The 24,035-nt window shown below is 39.8% G+C and overlaps 1 protein-coding gene across 3 annotated transcripts in view; it reads left to right on the forward strand.

The window, feature by feature from the left end:
• ANK3 (ankyrin 3) overlaps positions 1-19,078 on the forward strand; it is a 529,049-nt gene extending 509,971 nt beyond the window's left edge. For all 3 annotated transcript variants that reach the window (XM_087824408.1, XM_087824409.1, XM_016220752.2), the window contains 3 exons: positions 1,334-1,712; positions 12,208-12,285; positions 17,628-19,078. In XM_087824408.1, coding sequence (XP_087680534.1) covers positions 1,334-1,712; positions 12,208-12,276 — 448 coding nt within the window. In that variant the 3' untranslated portion in view covers positions 12,277-12,285; positions 17,628-19,078. The remainder of the gene's footprint in view (positions 1-1,333; positions 1,713-12,207; positions 12,286-17,627) is intronic.
• Positions 19,079-24,035: the final 4,957 nt, after the last annotated feature.

Consider the following 24,035-nt stretch of genomic DNA (forward strand, 5'->3'; position numbering starts at 1 on the left):
GATGAATTTCTAAGCTGCAAGAATGTCACTTTAATCAGCTTTAAAAATAAGAATGACTACTTTCCTCAAACAGGTTTATATATTGAAAAAGAAAGCTTGTAGCATCCACACCAAATGACTGGTGCGAATAGTCTCTTAGTAATAGTTGGCATTATTTTTTTATGCACACATCAGACTAAAATTTATTTCAATGGCAACTAATGATAAACTTAAGTTGGATGCCAAAAAAACCCAACAGATTATTTCATAACCAAATTTAATATGTTCATTTAGTCACTTGCTCCATAAAAATTCCCAAAGGTGGAGTTTACAAAACTCATTTTGCAGAAGGGTAGCATCGATGAATTAAGTGCTCACCAAAGAGACAATTGCAAAGAGCACTAATTTGGATGTCTGTGTTCAGATACAGTCACATAATTTGTAGTTGTATATCAGGACACAGACTTAAAAATAGTTATGTTGTAGGTTCTTCACAATACACTGGGAATGTTTGTCCTTACACCTACAGAACAGGGCGTGCCATTGATATTTTTTATAACTGTTTAGATAATCAATTTGATTATAAGCATAAACACAGATATACTTACTTACATGTAAAACTGCATTAGTTATTGCCTTCAGAATTCTACAGGTAATAAGCAAAGACACTAAAAACTATACAAGCCACAAAATAAAAGCCTATGCTGAAATGAGTAAAAATTAGAAGTCAATTTTAAAAGTATTGGAAGAGAAAGATTTTTCATAGTTGAAAGAAAAATAGTCCTACGGGAAGGCGAAGCAGTGGGTGAGCACCAACACCCTGATCACCAGCGAGTGTCAGCAGAGGTCAGGGGCATAGAAAGATGAGAGCCGAGTAAAGGTGACACAGTTGGAAACACACAGACTGGAATTCGGGGTTCTTGGGGATGCCAGAGGTCTCATCAAAGGAACTCACTTAGCAGTTTTTTCACTGGCAGTATAAAAGCATGTTCAGATATCCTCCTGTTTTAGGTTAGTGGGTCTGGAACTCTGAGCCGTCCATGAACCGCTCAGGGTTACTTGTTAAGATACAGAATTCAAGTGGCTATAGACGTGCAATGAGAACAAAACACAACAACAGCACAGCTAGCCAGGCTGGGAGCTGGAGCGCCAGGCTCCCTGGAGCCTGCGCAGCACTTCTCCACCCTCACACCCAGATCCACAATTGCCCCTCACAGTTGGAAATCCAGTGACCAGAGTTTTCAGGCCTTTCTATTTTGCCTTCAAACACAGTTCAAAGCATAGCTGTTAAAAATGTAGTCCCGTTTTCAGCCACGTGTCACCACTCTAAATTTCTACGTTTTACCTTTTGCAGCCCAGACCAATGTAGAGATTCCATTACCTCATATCTCAAAGGAGAACCTGGAAAATTTGAAGCAAACGGGAACCATGCAGAAGTCGCTCCAGAAGCAAAGACGAAATCTTACTTTCCAGAACCCCAAAATGATGTCGGGAGACAGAGTACTAAGGAAGCTCTGAAACCAAAACTACACGGATATGGTCGTGTTGAGGAACCAGCATCATCCCTAGCAGCATATCAGAAATCTCTGGAAGAAACCAGCAAGTTTGTCCTAGAGGAGCCTAAACCCTGTGTGCCTGTCAGTGTGAAAAAGATGAGTAGGACTTCTCCTGCAGATGGCAAGCCGAGGCTTAACCTCCACGAAGAAGAGGGGTCCAGTGGGTCTGAGCCAAAGGTACGTCATCTACTTCTTCAGAATGCTGTCCTTTAAACTGAAAGTACTGATGCTTCGCCCCTTTTGGTTAATGTTGAGCATCTGACCCAAGGTTCTTGACTATTTCCATATTATAAATGCGTGATCGAAAATTGTAACACTGATGTTGGGGGTAAAGGAAGTTCTGAGTAAAACATAAGCTCTCTGACCTTATCTTCATTCATAGGGTAGGAAAAATGAAATAATCATCTCTTTAGCTTTAGGAGGGATAAAAACTATAGAGATGTTAAGTAACTAATTTAAGATCCAGTATTATTTTGTCTGGGATTTAGGTTTCCTAACTCCCAATCCAATCTTCTTTCTTCTGCAAGGAGGGTAATTGTTCTTACCTTTTCTGGTTCTTTTTGCATAATTTAAAGGGTTCATAGCATGCAACTTATCTAAAAGTTCTACCCTTGTAAGGTCTGTTGTCTGAAAATGTGTTCTCAAAAATTGAAGAAACATAGTTTGAAAGCCTAAAATGAGGTGGGTATATACCACTATTGGTTGACAGCATTTAGAAAATTAAAGTTAGAAGTATCATTTTAATAATTTTTATATCTTAAGTAGGTAATTATCTTAATATTTGTTTTTAATAATTTTAAAACCTGCTACCGTAGAATTATTTGCTTGCTCTCTGTATGTGTATGCTTTTGTGGTACCATCTAATAGTTTTATTTTATTCATTGAGGTTTATCATTTTTAGATATTTTAAAGAGTTAAATTGAAATTATGACTCAGACGCATGTAAGAAAATAAATAGCAGCTTTACTTTCTACATTTTTGTTTTTTTGCTCTCAAATGTTATGTGTTTTCATGAACTATGCAATAGACATAGATTGAGAGTTCTATATCTTTGGAATAGTAGCACTTGCCATTTTCCCTAAAATGTCTAGTTTACTTACGATCCACCACAATGTTTCAGGTAGCAAAAAGTCTTTTGTCAAATAATGAGTGCATGATTAATTTGAGGTTTAAAAAGGTGTATAAACTCCCAATCACTCAGAAGCTATTTGTCAGCTTATCTACTAATCATATCCTCTCCTTTTCCCTTCTGCAGACTATCTTTTGACCATTTTTCTGCCTGTTAGGAGGGAAAGTGAGAGGAAGTAAAAATTGTCAGGTCTTTCTTTCACTTCCTTCCTGACAAATGTGGTTTTGAATATCAATTTTTGTCTTTATTTAACTATTAGTATATGTAAGCAGTGTGACTTTGAGTAGAATTTTCCCTTTTAAAATGAGCACACAAAATATAGAGAACAATAACATACAGATGTTTTAACTATGAAAATTTATCCTGCAAAAGCCTATCAAAATCGATAGAAAGTTCTGAAATCAAATTGTAAATATAAATAAGCACTTTCATCTGTGTACATGTGCGTACAGATTTGCTATTGGGGAACCAGGGAGAAGGCATAAAGAGGGTTTAAAAACAAAGTTCTTAACCTTGAAAGGAAACTTAGTTGAGTTCATCAATAATGCAAAATAATTACTACTAGAAAATGTTTGGAAAATGAATTTATGCCTTTGGTGTTGGTCACTGGTCCTACTCTATTACATAAAAATTTATAACGGAGTTCAAGCTTCTGATAGATATGAGCCTGACCTCACAAGAAATCCAAAGATGTTCAGGTTGGGTCTTTTGTGGCTTGCAACCAACTAAGTCACCTGATGTATGATTTCAGAAAACAGCCCCCTTTTTGTTCCCTAAATAATCAGGTCAAAAGTCCGGGTGCGGCTCTTACACGGATGACTGTCTGCTGTTACAAGGTAAAATTCTGCTATTTTCCACCTCTTCCCATGTAGTGACCCATGGCAAGGAGTACTGAGAAAATTCCACTTGGCCTCTTAGTTAACCCTGTTTACCAAGTCCTAGAGAATTCTCTGAAAGGAATCCTGATGAGATCCTACCACCACATTCTGTCTACCCTTCACCTTAAGATTAGCATGGACTCCAGGCAGAGAGTGGAAACGAAAAACACTGGCCAAGTGGCCACTTTTTCTTTATGTGAGAGTCTGTTCTCTCAGATGATTCTTGATGGATTATGATATAATTTACCATCTAGATTTGTTGTTAGTGTTTGCTTTAGCATCTGTTCTTCTGCTTTTACATTTACCCAAGTGAAAACTGTTCCCCAGTTTACCTGAATTAACCATATACAGAATTGTAGAATTCTCCCTTTGCCTCATCTAATCTACTAATCCCTGAATGCTGATTAGTACTTCTTTTCTTTCACAATATGAATTCCTCTTACCTTTGTCTTTCTGCCTTTTTGAAACACTGCAGGGCCTCCTTTCACAATATTAGGTCATTCTAAGTGTCCTGAGTTTTTAATGGTCCTTTTTCTAAAAAGCTTTAAAAGTAGTAGGAAAGTTAGCAGCCAGTATCTTTGCACGGAGTAAGCACCTCGAAAACTGTTTCCATCTGATACCGTGTTATTCAGAAGGATGTTCTGTTCAGGTGAAATCTCCTACAAAGTTAAGGACGACATTATAGTTTTATATATTTAAGTTTACCTTTGGTGAAAATGGCCTACTTTATTATCTACTTGACTAATATTTCATAAATCATTTTAGCTAGCATTTACACCTCCCATAACCATTTTACTTGGGGGTTTTTCCCCCTGTTACCAATACTGCCATTGATTTTTCTAATGGATATTAACTATAGCTTCTAACTCTGAGGCTACCAGAATTATTTTCAGAATTCCATCATTAAAATTCAGGAATAAAATCATTCAGTAAATATTCTTCACCATGACATTTAAGTAGAAGCCAAAATACCAGTGTTTCTTCAAACTAATAAGTAGTAGCATCTACTTTCTAATGCCAAAATGTCTCAATAATTGTTATTTTTAATATCCCTTAATTTTATCACTTAATTACCTTGGTCTTTATGTATACATATGCAAGTAAAGATCAAAATAATTACATATACTTATACATAAATATATACAGGTAAAAATCAAAGTAATTAAGTACATATTAATTATATGTAAACATATATACATACATAGAGTGAATTCACTTAGAATCCTGCTCAAAATTTTCTTTAACTTAAAAACATTTTCACAAATACACATGATTTTCCTTAGAGTGGGGAAACCAGCAAGTAAAAGTAATTCTTTTTTGATTTCCCTTCTCAGAATGTCTTTTATTTTAAATGTGATGGTAAAATTATGCTAAAAATACATTTATCAGGACTTGAAAAACAGTGAGAGTGATTCAAGCTCAGAGGAGGAACGGAGAGTCACTACCCGAGTTATTCGCCGGCGTTTGATTATAAAGGTATCCTGTAGCCGGATCGTTACGGGGCCTTGCTGCATTATTAGACAGTCTTTTCTTGTGGTTTTGAAAATTCAGCATGCTTGATAACTAAACGCCTCCCTCTATGTTTGTTTGCACATTTGGAAGCTTATAAAAACAACCAAAGGGAAAAAGTCGTGTTGCTTGGTCGTAGCTGTCTGGGCCTGTGTCTGACATGTGGCAGTTGGATTTTATCGGAGAGTTCTTGGGACTCGTATCCTGCTTTCCCTGGAGCAGTGTTATACGTGTGAACAAGGATTCTATCTTGGTGAGAAAGTAGTCCGTGTCAAATGAAATGTCCAATTGAAATCTCAGGGGCTGTAATGAGGTAAGATGAAGAAAGAGATTAAGAAAATTAAAAGGCTTCCTTCTCAGCCTCAAATTCCTACTGCCTTAACAGTTTTTAAGTGAAAACTAGTTCTTTATCAATCAGTGACTGAGAATTTTGGTCTTACAGCCTGGAAAGATGTGACATAATGTAAATCAAGCAAAAACTTCTGAAATAAACTTATTGGGGTAACATGGTTTAATTGCATTAGGTGGTGGGTACACAATGCAATATACAGATGATGTATCATAGAATTGTACACCTGAAACCTATATAATTTTATTAATCAGTGTTGCCCCAATAAATGAAATAGGTTTTTAACTTGACAAAAATGCAGCCTTGATTTTTTTTGTGTGCAAGTATGGGAAGCAATTTTTACTGGAAGTGAAAAGTATAATTTTTACCTGTTACAGCACAGTTGAACACTGAATAAATCTTGATTTCCCCAACAAAGGCCATTTGAAGCACTGACCTTATACATGATAAGGTCCAGCAGAGTGTTTCTCAGTCTACTGCTTGTCTTTATTACTATCTATAGAGATCGCTCTTGATGTTAAAATAATTGAGTGCAGCGAACTAGGAAGCTGTTTTCCATGCACAGTCCTCTGGCTGTGGTCCACATCACTTGAGGCTCTTTGGTTGGCAGCTCTAGAAAGGAAGGGAAATATCTATTGAAAACCATTTATCAAATTATCACCCATTTCTAAAGTATCGGGAGACCCAACAGGGAGTAGACACGTTGGCTTAGGTATCCAAAACTTCTTAATCCTGCTGCTTGTACTTTCCATGTAGATCAGATGAAAGAAGAGAAGAAACTCTGCCCTAGTACAGTTTTTCAAAGACTCAGGAAACATTAGAGAAGAAGATCAGTCCTTGTGTAAATCTTACATTATCCCCCAATCAACCGTGAGCTCAATAGGGAGCTTTCAAGAAAAAGGGCGGACCACTTCTCTGAGAATTTCATGCAGGCAGGCCGGACTCCTTATTGGTGTCAGCACATTGGCAAGCATTCAGCCTGCTCTCCATAATCGCTCCCCAAGTCTTCCTGGAATCAAAGGAAAGAAAGAATTCAGTTTTCCAAAGGAGGTAAAGCCACACTGTGGGCTCAGGCTTTGCTATTCCCATAATCGATGTCTTCGAGAAACGGTATTTTGAAGCGGCACGTCCAGGAAACGCACACCAAACGTAGTGTAACACGCTTCTCTGCTTAACACAGGACACACTCGTGTTGCACCCAAGCCCACCTTATTCCTGTATAACAGCTGCCCATTATGGAGGCTGACTTTCCTCTATAGAGGGGCGGGCAAAAGTAGGTTCACAGTTGTAATACAAATAAATAATAATACAGGAAAAACTGTGTTTCACATTCTCACAACTGTACACCTGTATAGGACAGAAGGAAATAAACAATCCTGCAAAAAAACAGGGAGGGCAGAAGATAGAGCAATGTTACCCTGTCTAAAACCAATAAAAACATCACCACCACCCCCCAAGCCAGTGACAGTTACTACATATCTGAGTTTAACTTTTAATTGTATACATTAACTTTTTAATTAAGAACTTAAGTTTAAAAGACCGTAATACACTATGATGGTGTAGGCTTCATAAAACCGAGGAGTTGGTGTTCTCCCCAGACGCCTGCTTCTTGAAGTCGGTGTAATTCTAGGGAGACTGAGTGGAACTGTCAGAGAACGGGTTTTACAGCGGGGAAAGCACTGTATAAGCACCAGGATCACTCCAATAAGCTCTGAAAAATGTCTTCTATATGTGACAGAAATCAAAAGCTAAATAGCTGTGATTATCATTGGAAACTATAGGTATAACAAGAAACTATAAGTTACGTATAAGAGAATCGTTCAGGTTAACATTTTTCTGTTCAGATGTTCGGGACAGTTGAGAAGGGTCACACTTCTGTTGCTTTTCTCTTTACTGCTATATTAGTATCTTTCTAATGTAAAAGAGCTTGAAACTACAATAGTATCTGGCAGATGTGATGTGGGAACCATCGCTGTCAAAACCATAAAATGAGAATAGTAAACCCTAAAGGGGTCATCAGTACTAAAGTCGCCTCTTTTGCTAGATGATAAAACTGAGGATTGGAGACAAGTTAATATATACAGAATCACAGCAGGGCAGAAGCGGTCCTGGGATCAGAACCTAATCTCTAGCCCTCTAGTGAAGTGTCTTCTACTTGCTTTTTCCACAGTATCATCTTTCTCTTCCAGAACAAACAAAAAAGAAATATCTTTTCTTAGACTAAATTAGACACTTGGCCATTTAGATCTTCCCAGTGGCATAGAAGAGGGCAATATTGGGCTATCTTTCCTGAAAACTATTTGATGGAGCTGGAATGCTAGGAATTCGACCTACTTCATAAAGGCTATCTAACCTTGGACTAAACCAGCATATTTATACTGTTTGCCACTTAAGTGGCAATGGTGTGCTCAGGATTCCATTACCATAAATCTAGGCAAATCTGTCTTCTTAGCCGTTTCATTTCTATAATGAGTGGGTTGAAAGCGTAATTTTATAATTTTCTCTTTATTTTTTAAGTTGCTAAGGAGTGAATCAAATTAACAAACTCCTATTTATTTCTACAAAATTTGACAATATCACAGTGGTTTCAAATACTTGAAAGCAGTTTAAGTAAATTAACCAATCCTGTGAGCTTGTTTTACATTATTTGCTCAGCAAATTCAGTGATTGGAAAGGTAAAATGTTTAAAACAACTCACAGCCAAACTATGGAGAAGTTTGGGAAGATTCAGACAACTGAATTTTCACTGTAGAGTTCAACGGTATTTTTAGAGTAAGAGTTTATATGCATGTTTTACCCAAACCAAGCAATTCCAAAGTATATAAAGTTTGATCTACCCATTCCATTGCCCAACAGTAACCACTGTTCATGAGCTTCAGATTGTTTTTATATACATATGTCAATACGCACATGTACAGCATTCTTAGCAAGTGGGTTTCTCAGAATATAAAAATGGGTTATACTATACATGTTGCCTAGTAACTTGCTAAGTTATGTGTGCCATACATGTGATATCCACCCCATTTTTTGGAAAGTTGAAGTTTTAATGTTGTGTACATAAAAGCATATTGGTACATTTTTATGCAGTTAATTATTCTTTCACTTTATTCAAAAGTTCAAGGAGAGAAGAATAAAAAATTATAAAATGCACTTCTCCAGCAGGGCTTAAAGGGAAGTACAGTTAGTCTTCATTAAGGTGCCACCAGGGATGATACTGTAGCACCATATGTGCTGTAATTTTCCTTTGAAATAGGAAAGAAAATGTGTGTTGGGGTGGAGCAGGGGGGAGGATGTTGCCAAAAATAGTGCCATCAATAAGACGGGGGGGGGGGGGTCTTTACTTAAAAGCACAGACTGTTTTCAAGAACTTTAGAAACTAATTGGAGGTTATTTTCTCTCATTAAGGAGAGAAAATTTTAAATGGATGATTTTTTAAATGTATTTTGTGACTCCTTACTATCTAATCTACTTTAGTGAGTTTTTACATAATCAGACAAGTTATTTTGTCTTCATTAAAGCACTAATGGACTATATTTAATGGCTATTTAAGATTAAGTGATATACCTATACCTTTAATTATATATAAACAGTATGAATTTTCAGTAGGAAACAAAGAAAATGCCAGAGTAGATTTCGACAACCTATACGACTTGTTACTTATAAGTAGGGCTTTGCTTTTTTCTAAGGCTATTAATATAAATCAGTATGCTTATATATATTTACTATATGCTTATGAATATACCACTTGACATGTTTTTCAGAGACTATCCAAACAATTTAAAAATTAAATGGCATCTTTCACCACAAAAGGGTCCATTCGTGATATATCCAACAGGATTCTACTTTATTGGGATCCTCTTAACGCTTAAGAGCTGGACATTTCCCAGAGTTAGCTCAAAAATATTTCATTTATTCATATTTACACTATAGTGAAATCTTTCATGACCTTTTATTAGCTTTCCTACTATCTTTATATCTTTACTTTGAAAATAAAATAAAGTGGTTTCTCCAAATATGACACCAACCATATTAAGTATAAATAATACTCCTATAAAAACTTATTGCAGATTTTCATGCAGTAAGTTATGAGACCTCTACATTTTTCCAGTTTCCTTCCTGTTAATTGTGCTAATTGAGGTAAGATAAGTCACATGTCATGACCTATGAGCCCACAATCTATAAGAATACAGAGTCACTTTGTAAAAAGAAAGAAGAGTGAAAACAGGATTTTGTTAGCAAAACACAGTAGTGGTTTAGTCTGTATGCTGTCATCTTAAACCAAAACTGCCTTTCTACCTGTTGTGTAGCACTATCCAGGTCACCTTTTCAACAAAAAAATTTGACTAATAGGTAAATATGTCTCTAGAATAGGTCTGTACTTAGGATGTTTGTCCTTGTTCCCCAAAACTGTGACTCTAACCTAAAGTTGAATACCAGTGCTGAAGGACATGTATTGCAAATACAGTCCTATTTTTGCTCTCTGAGTGGTGGTTCTTCTTATACAATCAGAAAAGTAATAGATATTAAGGAGCCATCTAAATCTACCAAGCTTCCTATGAGCAGGAAAATATGAGCCCACCGTGGAGAATAAAGAATTTATTCCATTTTTTTTAAATTCACTAGAGGAAGGTCTTCCGACAGTTTTTCCCCTACTATACCAGGTAACAGTCACTAATGGAAAGATACTATCTTAAATTCCTTTTGTACTGATTTTTTTTTTTTCGTCTGTGGCAATGGAGATTAGATAATCAGCCATCACATCGGATCCCTTTGCTGGAAGTACTTAGTTTCAGGATACTGTTTTCATCAGATGCTATTCTCATTCAAGACCTATGAAAGGCTCAGTCTTAAAAAAAATATTTTCCTGAACTTTCTCACAGTGCTTCAAAAAATGTATATATGTACTATATTAATTCAAATTAGACATAATGCAGTCCATAAAAATGGGTTGTACTGAAAGTGACATGATCTAACTAGAGCTAAATTTTTTTCAACCAATGAAACTTTTTTCTTTGTAAAGCAATGTGTAACCCTCCCTTCTAGAGTTACGTGTTTTTAAATTCTTCCTTCTTGGAGCTTGCTGCTAACCATCACCCTTGTACATATTTGAGGCTTAATGCTTTGAGTGTTGTTGACTGCTAAATAACCATCGGTGGAGCCAGCCTTTCCCCTGCACGGGAATAGCAAGTAGAATTCATACCTTCTTTTGCTAACACTCCGCAGAGCATGTGTGTGGTGTATGGAGTGGTGTGGAGGTCCCTCCACCCGGCACGTTGCTAATCTCTATGCACATCCCTTAGGGAGAGGAAGCAAAAAACATTCCTGGAGAATCTGTCACAGAAGAACAATTTACTGATGAAGAAGGCACCCTCGTCACCAGAAAAGTAATCGTCACTGGGATTTCATACTTCTCTTGGAATGTAGACGTTCTGTGTGTTTGCTGTAGTGTCCACCTCTTGAAACAGAAAACAGGGAAATCTCTCCTTTTCACTGTTGCTTCCTACAGATCACTCGGAAAGTGATAAGACGAATCGTTATCCCACCAGAGAGAAAACATGACAACGCGGTAATGGAGAGGGCCCGGCCCAGAGAAAGTAGAGGCTGGAAGCTTTGTGAGCGCGCTAGAACCTGCTGCTAACGGGCTGGCGGCTGCAGTGTGGCGGCTCGAAGCGTTTGCTGCTTTTCATACCTTGTGCATTTGATCAGGGTCAAAGAAAAGACTTCTCTTCCTAACATTCTTTAACATTATATACTTTTACTACCCTCAGAGATTTCAGAGAGATGCATTCATTTATGGAGGTTAGAACATGCCCGTTCAAGCTTCCTAGAAAAAGTCAAACCCTGTGCCACCACCGCGCCCCCTGGCAGCGCCCCACCCCTGCCGGCCTGGGCGCGGGTGGAGCCAGCAGTGCTCTGGATATGAATGCTGGAAGGGGAAAAGCTCAAGATTCATATACCAAATCAATACATGTTCCCTCTGCAATATGTTCTACAGGGGTCTCCATCTCCCAGAGAAAACACTTCTTATTTTTTCTTTCTTTCCTTTTCTCAGAACTTTGCCCTTTTCGTTTTAAAAACAGAAACTTTAATAGTCTGTGTTTACGTAAGAAAAAGACTGGAAATTTCTCAGGACTCAATCAGAAAATTGGAAAGGCTACTGTGTTTTCCATTATAAGTAGGGTAAAAGCTGAGTATTTGTTCAAAAACTTTGCTCTCAGAGAAGTGTGTCCCTGGTGCTCGGTGAAGAGAGGTCTTGTTTTATGGAAAATGGGTGCCTGCTTGGTCTGGAGTAAGGAGGGGGGTGGTAATTCCACAAATTTAAACTTTAAAAAAAAGTCCCTTAGATCCACAGCATTTCCATGGTGGTAGTTGTGATTAGTGGTTTACTGAGAACTTTCAGTCTCATTACAACAGATCGCTTAAAGTGCTGCTCGCTTAAAAAGGCATAAATTATAATTAACTAATATTTTTTACATTTGGGGTTTGGGTGCCTTGAGAGCTTTAGCGATGATTTCTTCTAGCTCACGACAGGAAATGGAGAGGCTGCTCCTGTTTTCGATCCCTCACTAACCTGAATTATGTGGTGAAGTACAGTGATGCCTTCATTCTGACGGTGCTCTCTAGCTTGCCTGGATGACGCTAAACTGTGTGGTTAAAGCCAATAGGTTGTATTTTTGGACATGAAGTGACAAAGTGCTTTAAACTGTGTTTCCCTTATCCTAACCCAGCCTCAAGGAACCAGAGCGGGAACTGCTTCATAAGGAACACTCCTGCTGTGAAATCCTAACGTGTGCGTTCCTTTTAAAGCAGGGAGAAGGTTATAAGGTGAAGACCAAGAAAGAAATCCGGCACGTGGAGAAGAAGGGCCACTCGTAACAGCGAACGGTGAGTCACGGTGATGCGCGCTCGTGTCAACAGCAGCCCTTAACTCCCTGTGACACTCAGTAAGTGGCCTCACTAAGGAAGTGATTGAGACCTTGCCCCGCCTCTATTATTTTTCTTTTTTTAATATATCTTTATTGATTTGAGAGAAAGAGAGAAACATCAGTGATGAGAGAGTCATTGATTGGCTGCCTCCTGCACGCCCCCGACTGGGGATCGAGCCCGCAACCCGGGCCTGTGCCCTGCCCGGGAATCGAGCTGCGATCTCCTGGATCCTAGGTGGATGCTCCGCCGCTGAGCCCGCCCGGCCGAGCGTGTCATACAGTTAAATTTGATGAAAGACATTATGTAGCAGATTAATAAAACACTAAGCATGAGTTTGCTGTCTTGAATTGGTCTATTTAAGCAATTCTAAGTGATAAGTGAAATGAAAATGGAAGAGGTCAGTCAGCTTTAGCATGTCCCGTAAAGTTTAACATCTCATTCAGTCATAGGTGATGGGAAAGAACCAGAAGTGTCACCTACACTAGCTGAGCCATTTTTCTAGAGTCACATATACCTAATATCCATGAATAAATGCCACCAAAAACTATATGACAGTGCTATGCATCCAGGGTCCTTTAGAGAATGTTAACATAGAAATGAATTGGGCACTAAATATACAAGAGGCTTTAAAATTACAAATAATCCACATTGTAAAGAAATTGTCAGGGCCTTGGCTAACTTGCTATACATACCACTCAAAGGAGAGAGAAACTCAGTAGGAGAATTCATATGAATGAAAATAAGTTCAGTGTAGAGCAAACTGTGTGTGTCAGGCGGAAAGAATGGTGATTTGACTGCAAGCCTCATTTTACTCTCCAGGGTGGTATTTACCTTCCATAGTGAACCTAGGAAATGAGTCCAAGACTGCCTGGAAATCCAGGACACTGAATGTGTGCTCTGGAAAAATCAATTTGAAAATATATTGAGAATTTGTATAGCCCTGCTGGCTGCCCCCCCTTTTTTTAAATAACAGAACAACTACTCAAGTGGAATGCTGCCAAATCTCACTGAGTCTCAGATGGTGACATCAAATTTTTATTTCCCATTGAAGAACCAGTTGAGTTTTGAGTTATCTGAGCCCTGCACCTGCTTTTCTTTAAGTCACAGCCATCCTATTTTTAATGTAAGGAAAAAGCCAGTGGCTTAAAATCACTATAAAGATTTGTACATAGTATACAGTGATTTATAGTTTATGAAGTGCTTTTCCATTTTCTTCTTGTGTAGTCCTTCAACCAAGCCTTTGTTTACTTCCTCAGATGAGGATACTGAGTCTCAGAGAGGTCAAGTGACATTTCTGCTGTCACACAGCTCATTATTAATACTCTGCCTGGTCCCTTTGTTACACCAAGCTATCTTTCTAAAATTTATGAATAATAGTCATTCTATCAAATGATTATTGTATGACAGGTACTAGGTAAGATTATTATATATATTATTTTATATAATCCCCCAAATACTACTATAGAATAAGTACTACCATCCTTTTTTATAAATGAGGAAACTGAAGTCTTGAAAGTTAAATGACTTAACCCAAGGTCTGAGAGCTGATGATCAAAAGCTATGAAATTTGAACTTACCCAGAACCTAGCTCTTAACTATTAATGTAAGTAAGAGTTAAGTAGTATTTGATGACTATTAAAGACCTAAAAGCAAATTTTGAATCAAAGTTTGTGTGAAGGCCACCCGTAGTAAATTTCTTCGTACTCTACATAGTGAAAACAGTTTCTATGTTTAAGAAAAAGCAAAATTTCGTTTTTAAGGTAGCCATAATCTATAAAACATTTCTTCAAATACATTAAGGGGCTGACTAGTGAGGCTGTGGCAAGGGAAGGTGCCCAGGTATAACTGTAAAAAACTGTGGAATAGCTGTATTCCAAGCCTCTGGGGGAAATGCTCAGGATCTCATAGCCATATGGAAGCCACGAGTGGCAACAGTGCCCATGCTTGCCAGGGCAACACTTTATCAGAGTCAAAAAGTTAGCTCATTGTATTCATTCCTTCAAAAAATATTTGACCTTTCACTTGGCGTAGAATGAAAAGGCTAGATATGCAACCCTGAATAAAACCTCCATGCCCCCACCCTTCTGGAAATCTCACCCTGCAAGGAGAAGAGAGATGGGAAAGGAAGGACTAGAGTAGCAAATGCTCTGTGTTCTCCGTAGGCTCTAGGGAAGGCCTATCAAAAAAGGCTTTCCTTAAGCCAAAGCAGAGCTGTCTTTAAAGATGAGTGAGTGTTAACCTGCCAAGGTGGATCTCATTGGGGAGAGCAGTCTGCCCTTTCAAGGAGATGGCTGGCATTTGAAACAGACTTGAAGGGTAGAGGGAGTTAGATATAGAGGAAGGTTAGGGAAGTATAAGTGGATACAAAGTCACGAGCAAAGGAAAAGTTGGACACCATTGTGTGGATGACACACATGTAATCTAGACCCTGTAGATTCCTCTGGTGTGTGTGGTCTGTGAACCAGCCGTATCAGCATTAACTGGGAGTCTTGTTAGAAGTGCAGAATCTCTGGGTTTATCCCAACCTACTGAATCAGGATCCACATTTGAAAATCCCTAAGTGATCAGTATGTACACTAAACTTCAGTGAGAAGTGCTGTCATATCAGTGGCTATCACACTTGATTAAAAAAAAACACCTCTAGATGATTTCAGTGTTTAAAGTTTTTTGGTTTTTTTTTTTTATGCTGGGTTCCAGCCCCAAGAAATTCTAAATAAACTGATAGGGGACATGGCCTGGACATTGGGATTTTTTGGTCTCCCCAGATAATGTTAATGTGCACCCAAATGTGAAAACCACTGGAGAGTGGGAAACAAAGCTTTCCAGTGAAGAGTAGTGGGCATTAAGCCTGAAAAGGTTCATTGGGCTGAACTGCAGAGAATTTCAGACATCAAGCTAAAGGGGTTTTTCCCCTCTTTTTTTAAGCTAGGCATTACGGGCTATACGCCACTGGTGTGTGGACCTATAAGGAAAGGTGGTTTCTAAATCAAGCATACTGTTGACTTGAAATGTGATGTGGAACGGACAACATTCATCTATGAAATATAAACCGCCATGAAAATCCATTGAGTAACTTTTTCTATGTTTTAAAAGTGTTTCTTAAAATAAAAAAAATTATATTGAATTGACTAAAAGGAATGACTAACTTTCTGAGTTGGTTTCTACTACCTTTGTGTTTGAAAGGCCTGCAAAAGCCAGATAGATTCCTAAATGCAAATGTTTCTACCGGGAATTATCTAAACCCAGACAGAGAAGATGACTCTTTCTTCTGAAATGTCATCTTAATGGCTCCTGCCCATCAGATGTTGCTCTTATCACAGTTTATACAGCGTCAGCATTTTATATGGTTGGGGCCAACTCCCTCTGATTGCATGATTGAGAACAAAAGAGATTAGATTTATGAGGGGAACTGACTCCCAACTTTTTGTTAAAACCACCACCCAAATCATACCTGAATATAAATGGGCATAATTAATAGCATTCTTTTTAAGATTTAGAGAAACATATCCACTATTTCTAGAGAGATAACAGTCATTTGCATTGGGTAATAAGAGAAAGACCTTGCTTCTTATTGCAAGATTAACCTTGGAAGTTGGAGTGGTTTTTGGAAGAGATGAAGCAAAACAAAAGAAGTTGAACTGGGTTGCCCATCTACATGCATTTACTAAAATTTATCAAACTATTTATAATACATGAATTGTATGGTATGTAAATTATGTATCAACTAAGCTGTAAAAAATGGGGGTCTGGGGTGGGGATTCCATTAGAGAAAATTGCTGAGGATTCTCCCTAAGAAAACAGCATGAGAGCACTAGGGTAACATTATAGGCCCATCTAAGAAGCCTGGTGCCTGGAAGATTAGGAATAATGTAAAAACAGAGGTGAGAAAATCCTGATCTCCTTACTCTGGTTTGCACACCTTCTGGGACATGGCCTGCCCAAATGAGTCACTTTCCTTCTCTGGAGCCTCTGCAGAGTCATGGGAGGGGGCAGGTGTTGAAATCACCCCAGAAGGAATTGATACTTTGGTGTTCTTGGCTCCAAGCATTAGTGACCTGGGGCACAGAGGTCAGTAGCACTTTTAATACAAAAAAGGAAGCCAGAGCCGCAGCAGAGCAGGCAGAGGAAGTGCTGTACTAACATGCTTACATAAGCCAAGGTATCCTGGGTGATCCATCTAAAGGGAAAGAAACTTGTTCAGGATACAGAAACATCAAGGTCACTGAACACTTTGGGGCCTTGACGGAAATAATTCTGAAGCTTCTCCTAGACCCACGAAAGCAGCCTGTTGCTTACTGGTCAGTGAACAGGGCTGTTCTAAAGTTGTTCTTGCCTTTCTCAGGTTTTCCCTAGGAGGGGCTGTCTTGTTGTCAGGCAGGCATTCAAGTTTGTCACCTTCACACCAAATGAGGAGGAAGGACTAGATGTAGGAAAAATTTTGTTTTATAGAGAACAAGTTCATACCAAGAACAATACATACTGCACAGAAGTATGAAAACCTCTGCCAAGGAATGATTTATTTTGACATATGAAGACTGGCTGTAAAACAGATACTTTATGAAGGGATTATCCTGTAAGACAAGACAATCTTAGTGGAGCCTCAATAAAAAAAAAAAAACTCACATAAAATTAATTTAGCCTGTCATAACTGATGTGGGGCAGGAAAAGGGAAAGTATTCTTTCCAATGGTTGAAGATAGCCTTTCATTTTATTTTGCATATGGAAAAGCAATTTCATAGTAATGAAGCAATGGCACTGGCCTCCCTTTTTGAAAGAAGAGTTGCATTTTGGGGAGAGACATAAAACATACAGACATGACTGAGATGCTGTATCCTGACTCCATATCTCTGGCCCGTTGTGCCCATGAAAACCTCATGCCCCTCATATTTTGCTGTCGGTGGAAATCTGAGAGCACCTCTGTCAGCCTCCAGAGGACCCAGGGCTTTCCTGAGCACTTGAGTAAGAGACCTGAGCTTCAGAGACAGATTTAGAAGAGGGTCTTTCTGACTCTAAAACCACAAGTAGAGTAAACAAAGTTACACGGAAGTCACAGGATCACCCAGAGGAGGTCATTGCCTTCAAAGAGCTTTCCTGCGTCCCCCTTGGGGCCTTGGTCCTCTGAGGCATCTAGCAGATAGACGGAATCCAAAGTATCATGCTAACCCACCCCATTAGGAAACAGAGGGCCCCCCTTCTCTGAGGCTTTTCTTTTGGATGGCAAGGAAGGCTTAGGCAAGTTCTCTTTTTCAAAAAAGAAAAGAAAAAGCTAAACTCATTACCTACTATCTGTCTTTCCACAGGATCATGCGGGATCATGTGTTTTTACTGCCAGTATTGAGAAATTCATGGAAGACATGTCAGCAGGAAGTAAAATTTCACGGAGAAGGGTGTGTGTGTTTGCTGCTTCCACACATTAATGGCATGATTTTTTTTTATTTGATTTTTTTTACACAAAAAGAAAAGAAAAAGAAAACCACCCAGATTTTAATTTAGCATGAGCCAATTTACAGAGCATGGAAATTCACTTTCATTCCCAGGATTGGCACGTGTGCAATTAGCAATGCAGTGTATATACAAGAAGCCATGCTGTTAACAGTTTATCTCAAGTATTTTGGTGTCACTTGCAAAAGGAAGAAATTCCTGCCTCCGGAAAGGACAGAAGGAGATGGACTGATGAAATCACAGAGAAACACTGAAATTACTAAATACACAACAGCTCGCCTTATTTTTCTTGGACCCAAACTGTCAGGGTATAAACACTATTTGTTTCTTTTTTAAGACATCTATAGTTTTGCTGTAAATAATAACACTGTATAAATTCTAACAGAAAAATAGAATAAATGTTGATAAGGCACTGCCTCTTAGAACACAAACAGAATATTGCAGATGCATTTAACATACTAGAGGTCTCAAGGGACTTCACCCTGGAAGAGGAAGGGGTTCTGGGTGGGTGAGGGGCCTTCACTGATTCTTGTATATTAGCAATTATAATGTTTGTATATGCAAAACTGCTAGCTTGATTTTAAAAAAGCGAATCTTTAAAATCTGCTGCAAATTTAAATAATTCCCAAAATGAGGAATTCTGTAGTTCTGTGAAAAAAAAATTTTTTCTTCAGAATACTAATATTTTGATGCATGTGTATCACCTTATTTTGATTAAATCTTTTCCAATTTTGCAAACACTACAGTATACTGCAACACAGAAGATTTTCTCTGTAAACAAAAAGCCCTTCATCTAAAATTTGTTGCTATTGCCAATTTTCCAATGAAATGACCTAAAAATGAAAAAAAAAAATAACCTATACAGTAGTTGCTTTAGGGGGAGGGGGGATGCTCTCTGTTAGTGCTTAAAGGGGGTAATGCTTGCCGCTTTAGAGGTGGATGGTGCTCATAAGAGGCCCCGGTCAGGGGTGTTTAAAATGGACTGAACAGAAATCCTTAGCTAGTAGAATGGCAGCACGCTGTAAAATTATTCCTGTATCGTGTACTGGCTATAAGATGTAGACACCTTTCAGTAAGCCAATCATTTGTAACCATTCTAGCAGTGTCATATTAGGTTAATAAGGCTGCTGTGTTTTAAAGGGCATTTTTATTTGGGTTTTGGTGAAATTCTTTAATTTGTTGATTATATTCATATAAAATCAGCATTCATGGACACATAGCTCTAATGACATATGTATGAAAAACCATACACTGGATGACCTAGTCAATTACTTAAACATAAAATAAATTGTGTTAAACTCTTCACCTATCTGTGCTCTGCGGTGTCCTTGTGTTCTCTGGCAAAAGGGAACTGTCTAACTCCTTGTCATTTGGCTGCGCTGATCCTCCCCAGTCCTATTCGTGCCTCTGCCTCTGTGGTCACTAAAGAGATGGTCCCCTAATATTCAGTTCTGCCCAGCAAACTACCAACCTACAAATTCTGAGCATTACATGGAGGAGCCACAAATGAAAGATGAACTTTGCCCACATCTGCGTTGGGCTGCCCCCCAAAAAGTGGGGAGTTGGGGCTATTAGAGCCAGCATGTCCAGCAGCCGTAAACTGGCACTTCTAGGAACCATTCTGCTTGCCTCTGCTTTTAGCCCACAAAGTAATTGTTTGTTTTTTAATTGACATTCACTGTCAGTGCTTAGAAGTTAGGAAATTTCACACAGTAACCCCAATTTCTAACTTCTCTTGAAAAGCAAGATTTGGCAACAACAGGCCTCACTGCCAGAAGGCAGCAACGTGCTGGGGCTGTGTTGGCCACTCCAGCCAGGCACGCGGTCTTCAGGTACCACAGCCAGCCTCACTTACTATATTAGTGTGCCCTGGCTAGCCTGGTCGGCACTGAAGCCTGCAGTCGGCCACTGCCTAAGTTCAACGGGCGGAGGCTATGGTGGTTTATATTTATTCTAGCCTAGGGCTGGCATGCAGTAGTGGTGGCAGTGGCCATTGTCATCACCATCGCTAAATAGGAATGCTCACTGTATGCCAGGCTCTGTTCTTAATGCGTTTATTAAATCACTTAGTCCTCAAACCACATTATGGTGGTAGGTACCGTCTTTGGTAGTAATAGTCCCGTATAAATATTAAACAAGTGCTTAGAGCCACTCAGCAGTGTCACATATTACTTGTCCACTAAAGATTATTGCCAGATGGAATGAGTTGTCAATGCAGAACACGTGTATAGAAAATCTAGTTTGCATAAAGAATAGGGCTAGACTGCATTTGCATGGTATCCCAAATATGGACTGTGGCCCTCCCCCTGCACCAAAATTATCCTACCACATCCCCTACCCCACCCCCACCCCGCTGAAAGGTTTTTAAAAACGCCCAAAAAGCCTCTCTGTAAAACCAGGATCAGAATCCGGGCGTCCTAACTTCCCATCTAAGAGTTAGGAATTTCTGACTCACTGTCTTTGACAGAAAGGTGTTTATCCTGAGCTGGAAACTTGATGAAGTGTACTTATCTGGGTATCCCTGAAATTCTGAGTTCAGGGATATATGATGGGCTAAACATAAGGTCAAGCAAGAGTTCATAAATTTCCTCAGAGAAGTAGCCAGCACTGGGACATGCATTATATATCCCTAATCTAGTTTTCTATATGCTGGCTTATAAAATGTATTTAAGCTTTGCCTTGATTGACATTGCTATAAAAAAACACCAACTATGATGATAGATTCCTGATATTTGCCGTTTTTCTATTTTATATTCCTACCAAATTCCTGAGCGTTAAATTAAAATGTATCATCACTATTAAATTGCCAAGTTACGGCAATACCCTCTGCAGGGTTATTCCGCCATTTCTAAGGGGGATCCACTTCACTGAACACAAAAATTATTAATAAATACTGCCGTGGCATCCTGATGTTCCAACATGTTCTTTTGGTATCCTCCTGGGTTCCATCAAGGCTGAGCTTTTTCTCCAGGGCAAATAAAAAAAGTTGTTTGTTTGCCTTTATGAGCATCGGGTCACAAGAGGGATATGTGAGAAGCCCAGAAATATAAATTGCCAGGGTGATAATTCTCTGAAGAAGCCACTGATCCAAAAGCTGAGTGAGTCTTGGTGTTCTTGATTCTAGCATTTTAAAAGGTGTGTGATTTCCTAGTCATACGGCAGCGCTCCTCTCATGAATTTATGATCAGATAGTCCAGAAATAAACATGTCTAGCACTGAGATTTGAGCCAAACTTTAAAAGAATTCTTTTAGTAATAGAGACAAAAGACAGTGGCATAATTAATTTACGTGGTTACCTAGCTCACCGTGCACCAATACAAAATAAATCAATAACAGAATGGACTCTGACTAGCATCCTTAGTAGTAGGTCCTATAGCTTTCAGTCCTTTAGCAATTAAATGCAGACTATTCTAAATAAACCAAAGTGAACTTTACCATTATATCTGCCACAAGCAATGACTGACAGCCAGGAGTGATATGTACGGCTAGGCGACCCTGCAGTGAAGGAATTTCATTCTTCATACCTCGGAGCTTTCCGAGTTAAGGAATAAATACCCCCAAGGGTTGCATTTCCAGCACCACATCCTGCAACTCCTCAGCAGTTCCAAAGGAGCTGCAAAGCAAGGCAGAGGTGAACATGCTGAGAAGATGAAGGCGGCGGGACGTACCCCAGAAGCAAGCACTCTCAGGGCTTTTCCTCCAGGGCCACCGCAAAGCACCCTGTCCGCATCCCAGAGAAGAGGCGAGCTCCCTGCCATCCTCAGTGGCTTCTCTCCTGAGCTCGAACTCAGGCGGCGGCAGAGTTCTGAGAGCTGGGAAGCGGTGAGGACCGGCCAGCTTCTCAGGAGTTCCAGCGCGTGAGGCACAGCGCCAGGTCCTCCTAGGCTGACTGCCCCCTGGGCGCAGGGGCTGCGCTGGGCTGCTGCGTGTCCGCGGGAGGTGCTCGGTAAGTATCCGTTGAGTTACAGGAATGGATGACTCAGACGTCAGAGGGCAAAGGACCGTCAATGGGAAGTGTTACTCTGTGCACCATCTTAGGCACCATTTTCCTCACAGGCTCAAGCAAGTTGGACATCAAAGGAAAGCACAGATTTTTTATTCTAGTAACTTCATTCATTGAGGACTAACGTGTCACCATCTTCCACTGGCCCTTTCCAGCTGCACGATCCCCTTATTAGCTGCAAAATCTTAAATACTTGGGTTTGGATACCCAATACCGAATGAGCGAGCAGCACAGCAGTCACGCTGCTGCATCGGGCATCGTTCCCATCGCCATGAGCTACTGTCGTCGTCACTGACAGGCCACTGAGAAGCCAGGCGAGAGCGTGGACACCTCACCATGAACCCTAATCTCTGGGAAAGAGTCAGATTAGTCTCCTCTCCTTCACACACGATAATCCAAATTTTTAAAAACTCTGGCTACCTCAAAAATCCCACCTCGGTGTTGCTAAGTGTTTGTTGGGTTGATTAGAGACCAGAAGGTACAGAAATTACATCCTAGAAATCCCTGGGTCACATCCAGCCTGCAGAGATGTTTTGTTTGGACCACACAGAGTTTGAAAACAGATGGCCAACATGTTTTTTAAATCAGGAGATTTTAGATGAAAAGTGAATTTTGAGTTCTCATTAAATTCTAAAGAAGTGACAATGTTTTTTCTGAAATTCCTTATGATAACAACCCCTTGGAGCAAAACTGCACCTGTCACCTGTGGACCAGCATGTGTTTTCTTGGTCACCCTCGTCCCCCCTTTTCCTGTTCCCTCTAGCACCCAATCTGCTTTATTCATTTCTACTCTCAGTCTCTGTGTCATCAGATTGGAAGAGGGAGAAGGCAGCGAAAGGATGAGATTACACTGAAGTTCTTTCTTTTTATGGCAAAACATCTTTCTTTTTATGGTAAAACATCTACCTCATTTTCATCCTGTCTCAGTGCCAAGCGGAAGAGGGAATAAAGGAGCGAGCGAGAGAAAGATGGGTCATTGGTTTTCCAAACCCACCCATCCATCCGTCTCATTCAACGTGTGTTCAGTGCCTGCCACTTTTCAGATGCTCTCCTTGGTACAGGAGACATCCCCCAATAACACTGTGTGGGTCAAACAAAACATGCCTGTGGGCCACCAGACTGCAGCCTGTGGCTCTTGGCATCTGCAGAACGAACACATACCTGGATCATGCTATACAGATTTACCGATGTGTGATTTTTAATTACATAGCATGAAGCTGGTGTACATAAGCCAATAACTTAATTCCTGCGTGAGTCTGATGGCCTACCTAACATCCCCACCTCAAGCAGCTTGCTTGTACTCTATGTACCATTTCAGATGCTGAAACTCTCATTAAGGGTCTAAAGGGATCATTGGCTTTTTTGCTTACATTTTATAGCATTTTAGTGAAAAGTTCATCTTCACTTGTACCCCTGGACCTGATGTGGCTCCTGCCTACCTCTGTGACCACATGTCATCTTAACTTTTCTCTCACTGCATTCCAGACCAGTGATTAAGTGTAGTCCGTGGACTCATCTTAGTCTGAGACATTTTTGGTGCCTATCTGCAATGAGATATTTTAAAAAAACAACCTGACCCAGAATGTAAACCGACTGTGTTACTAAGCACATTCTTTAGTTCAGTTGACTCTTTTTTAAATATAGTAAGGCTTTCTGGCGAAGGAAATGCTGCACAGACCTACCATCTGGTGCAAGGTCCTATCTCGTTGCAGATTGGCGCTCTCCATAGCACATTTCTAGCTTCCTTTCTGTTCCTCAGAAATGCCAAGTTGTTCCTCATCTCGTCCCCATGGCATTTGTACCCTCCTCTGTCAGGGAAACTCTCATCTCACCCTCCAAGTGTCACCGCGTCAGGCCCTCCCTCCGCACCCTCTCTAAAGTAGCCCGACCCCTGACCAGTTGTTCCATCCCCTCACCGCATTTATTCCCTTTACAGCACCTATTACTATATAATACACCTTTTTGTTCATTTGTGCACTAGCTTTGGTCCTTTTTCATTGCTACATCCAGAGTGTCTCGCCCAAGGCCTGGTACCAACAGGAACAAAACCTATTTGATGAATGAGTGTATTCATCACAAGCTTGTTGACTAAGTAATTATGGGCTAAGAGGGAAGCACAGGCAAGAAGAGTATATATCTGAATGCCGTGAATGCCACGGAAAAACGGCAACATCTTCAGGGACTCACTGTGAAGTCTCGAAGAGGTGTCAGCTTGTCTTTGAGGGTTGCTGTGCACCCCTCGCCCCCCACCCTTTGACGACCT

The sequence above is a fragment of the Miniopterus natalensis genome, chromosome 14 (genome assembly GCF_054644295.1).
Source record: "Miniopterus natalensis isolate mMinNat1 chromosome 14, mMinNat1.hap1, whole genome shotgun sequence".
Classification (NCBI taxonomy): domain Eukaryota; kingdom Metazoa; phylum Chordata; class Mammalia; order Chiroptera; family Miniopteridae; genus Miniopterus; species Miniopterus natalensis.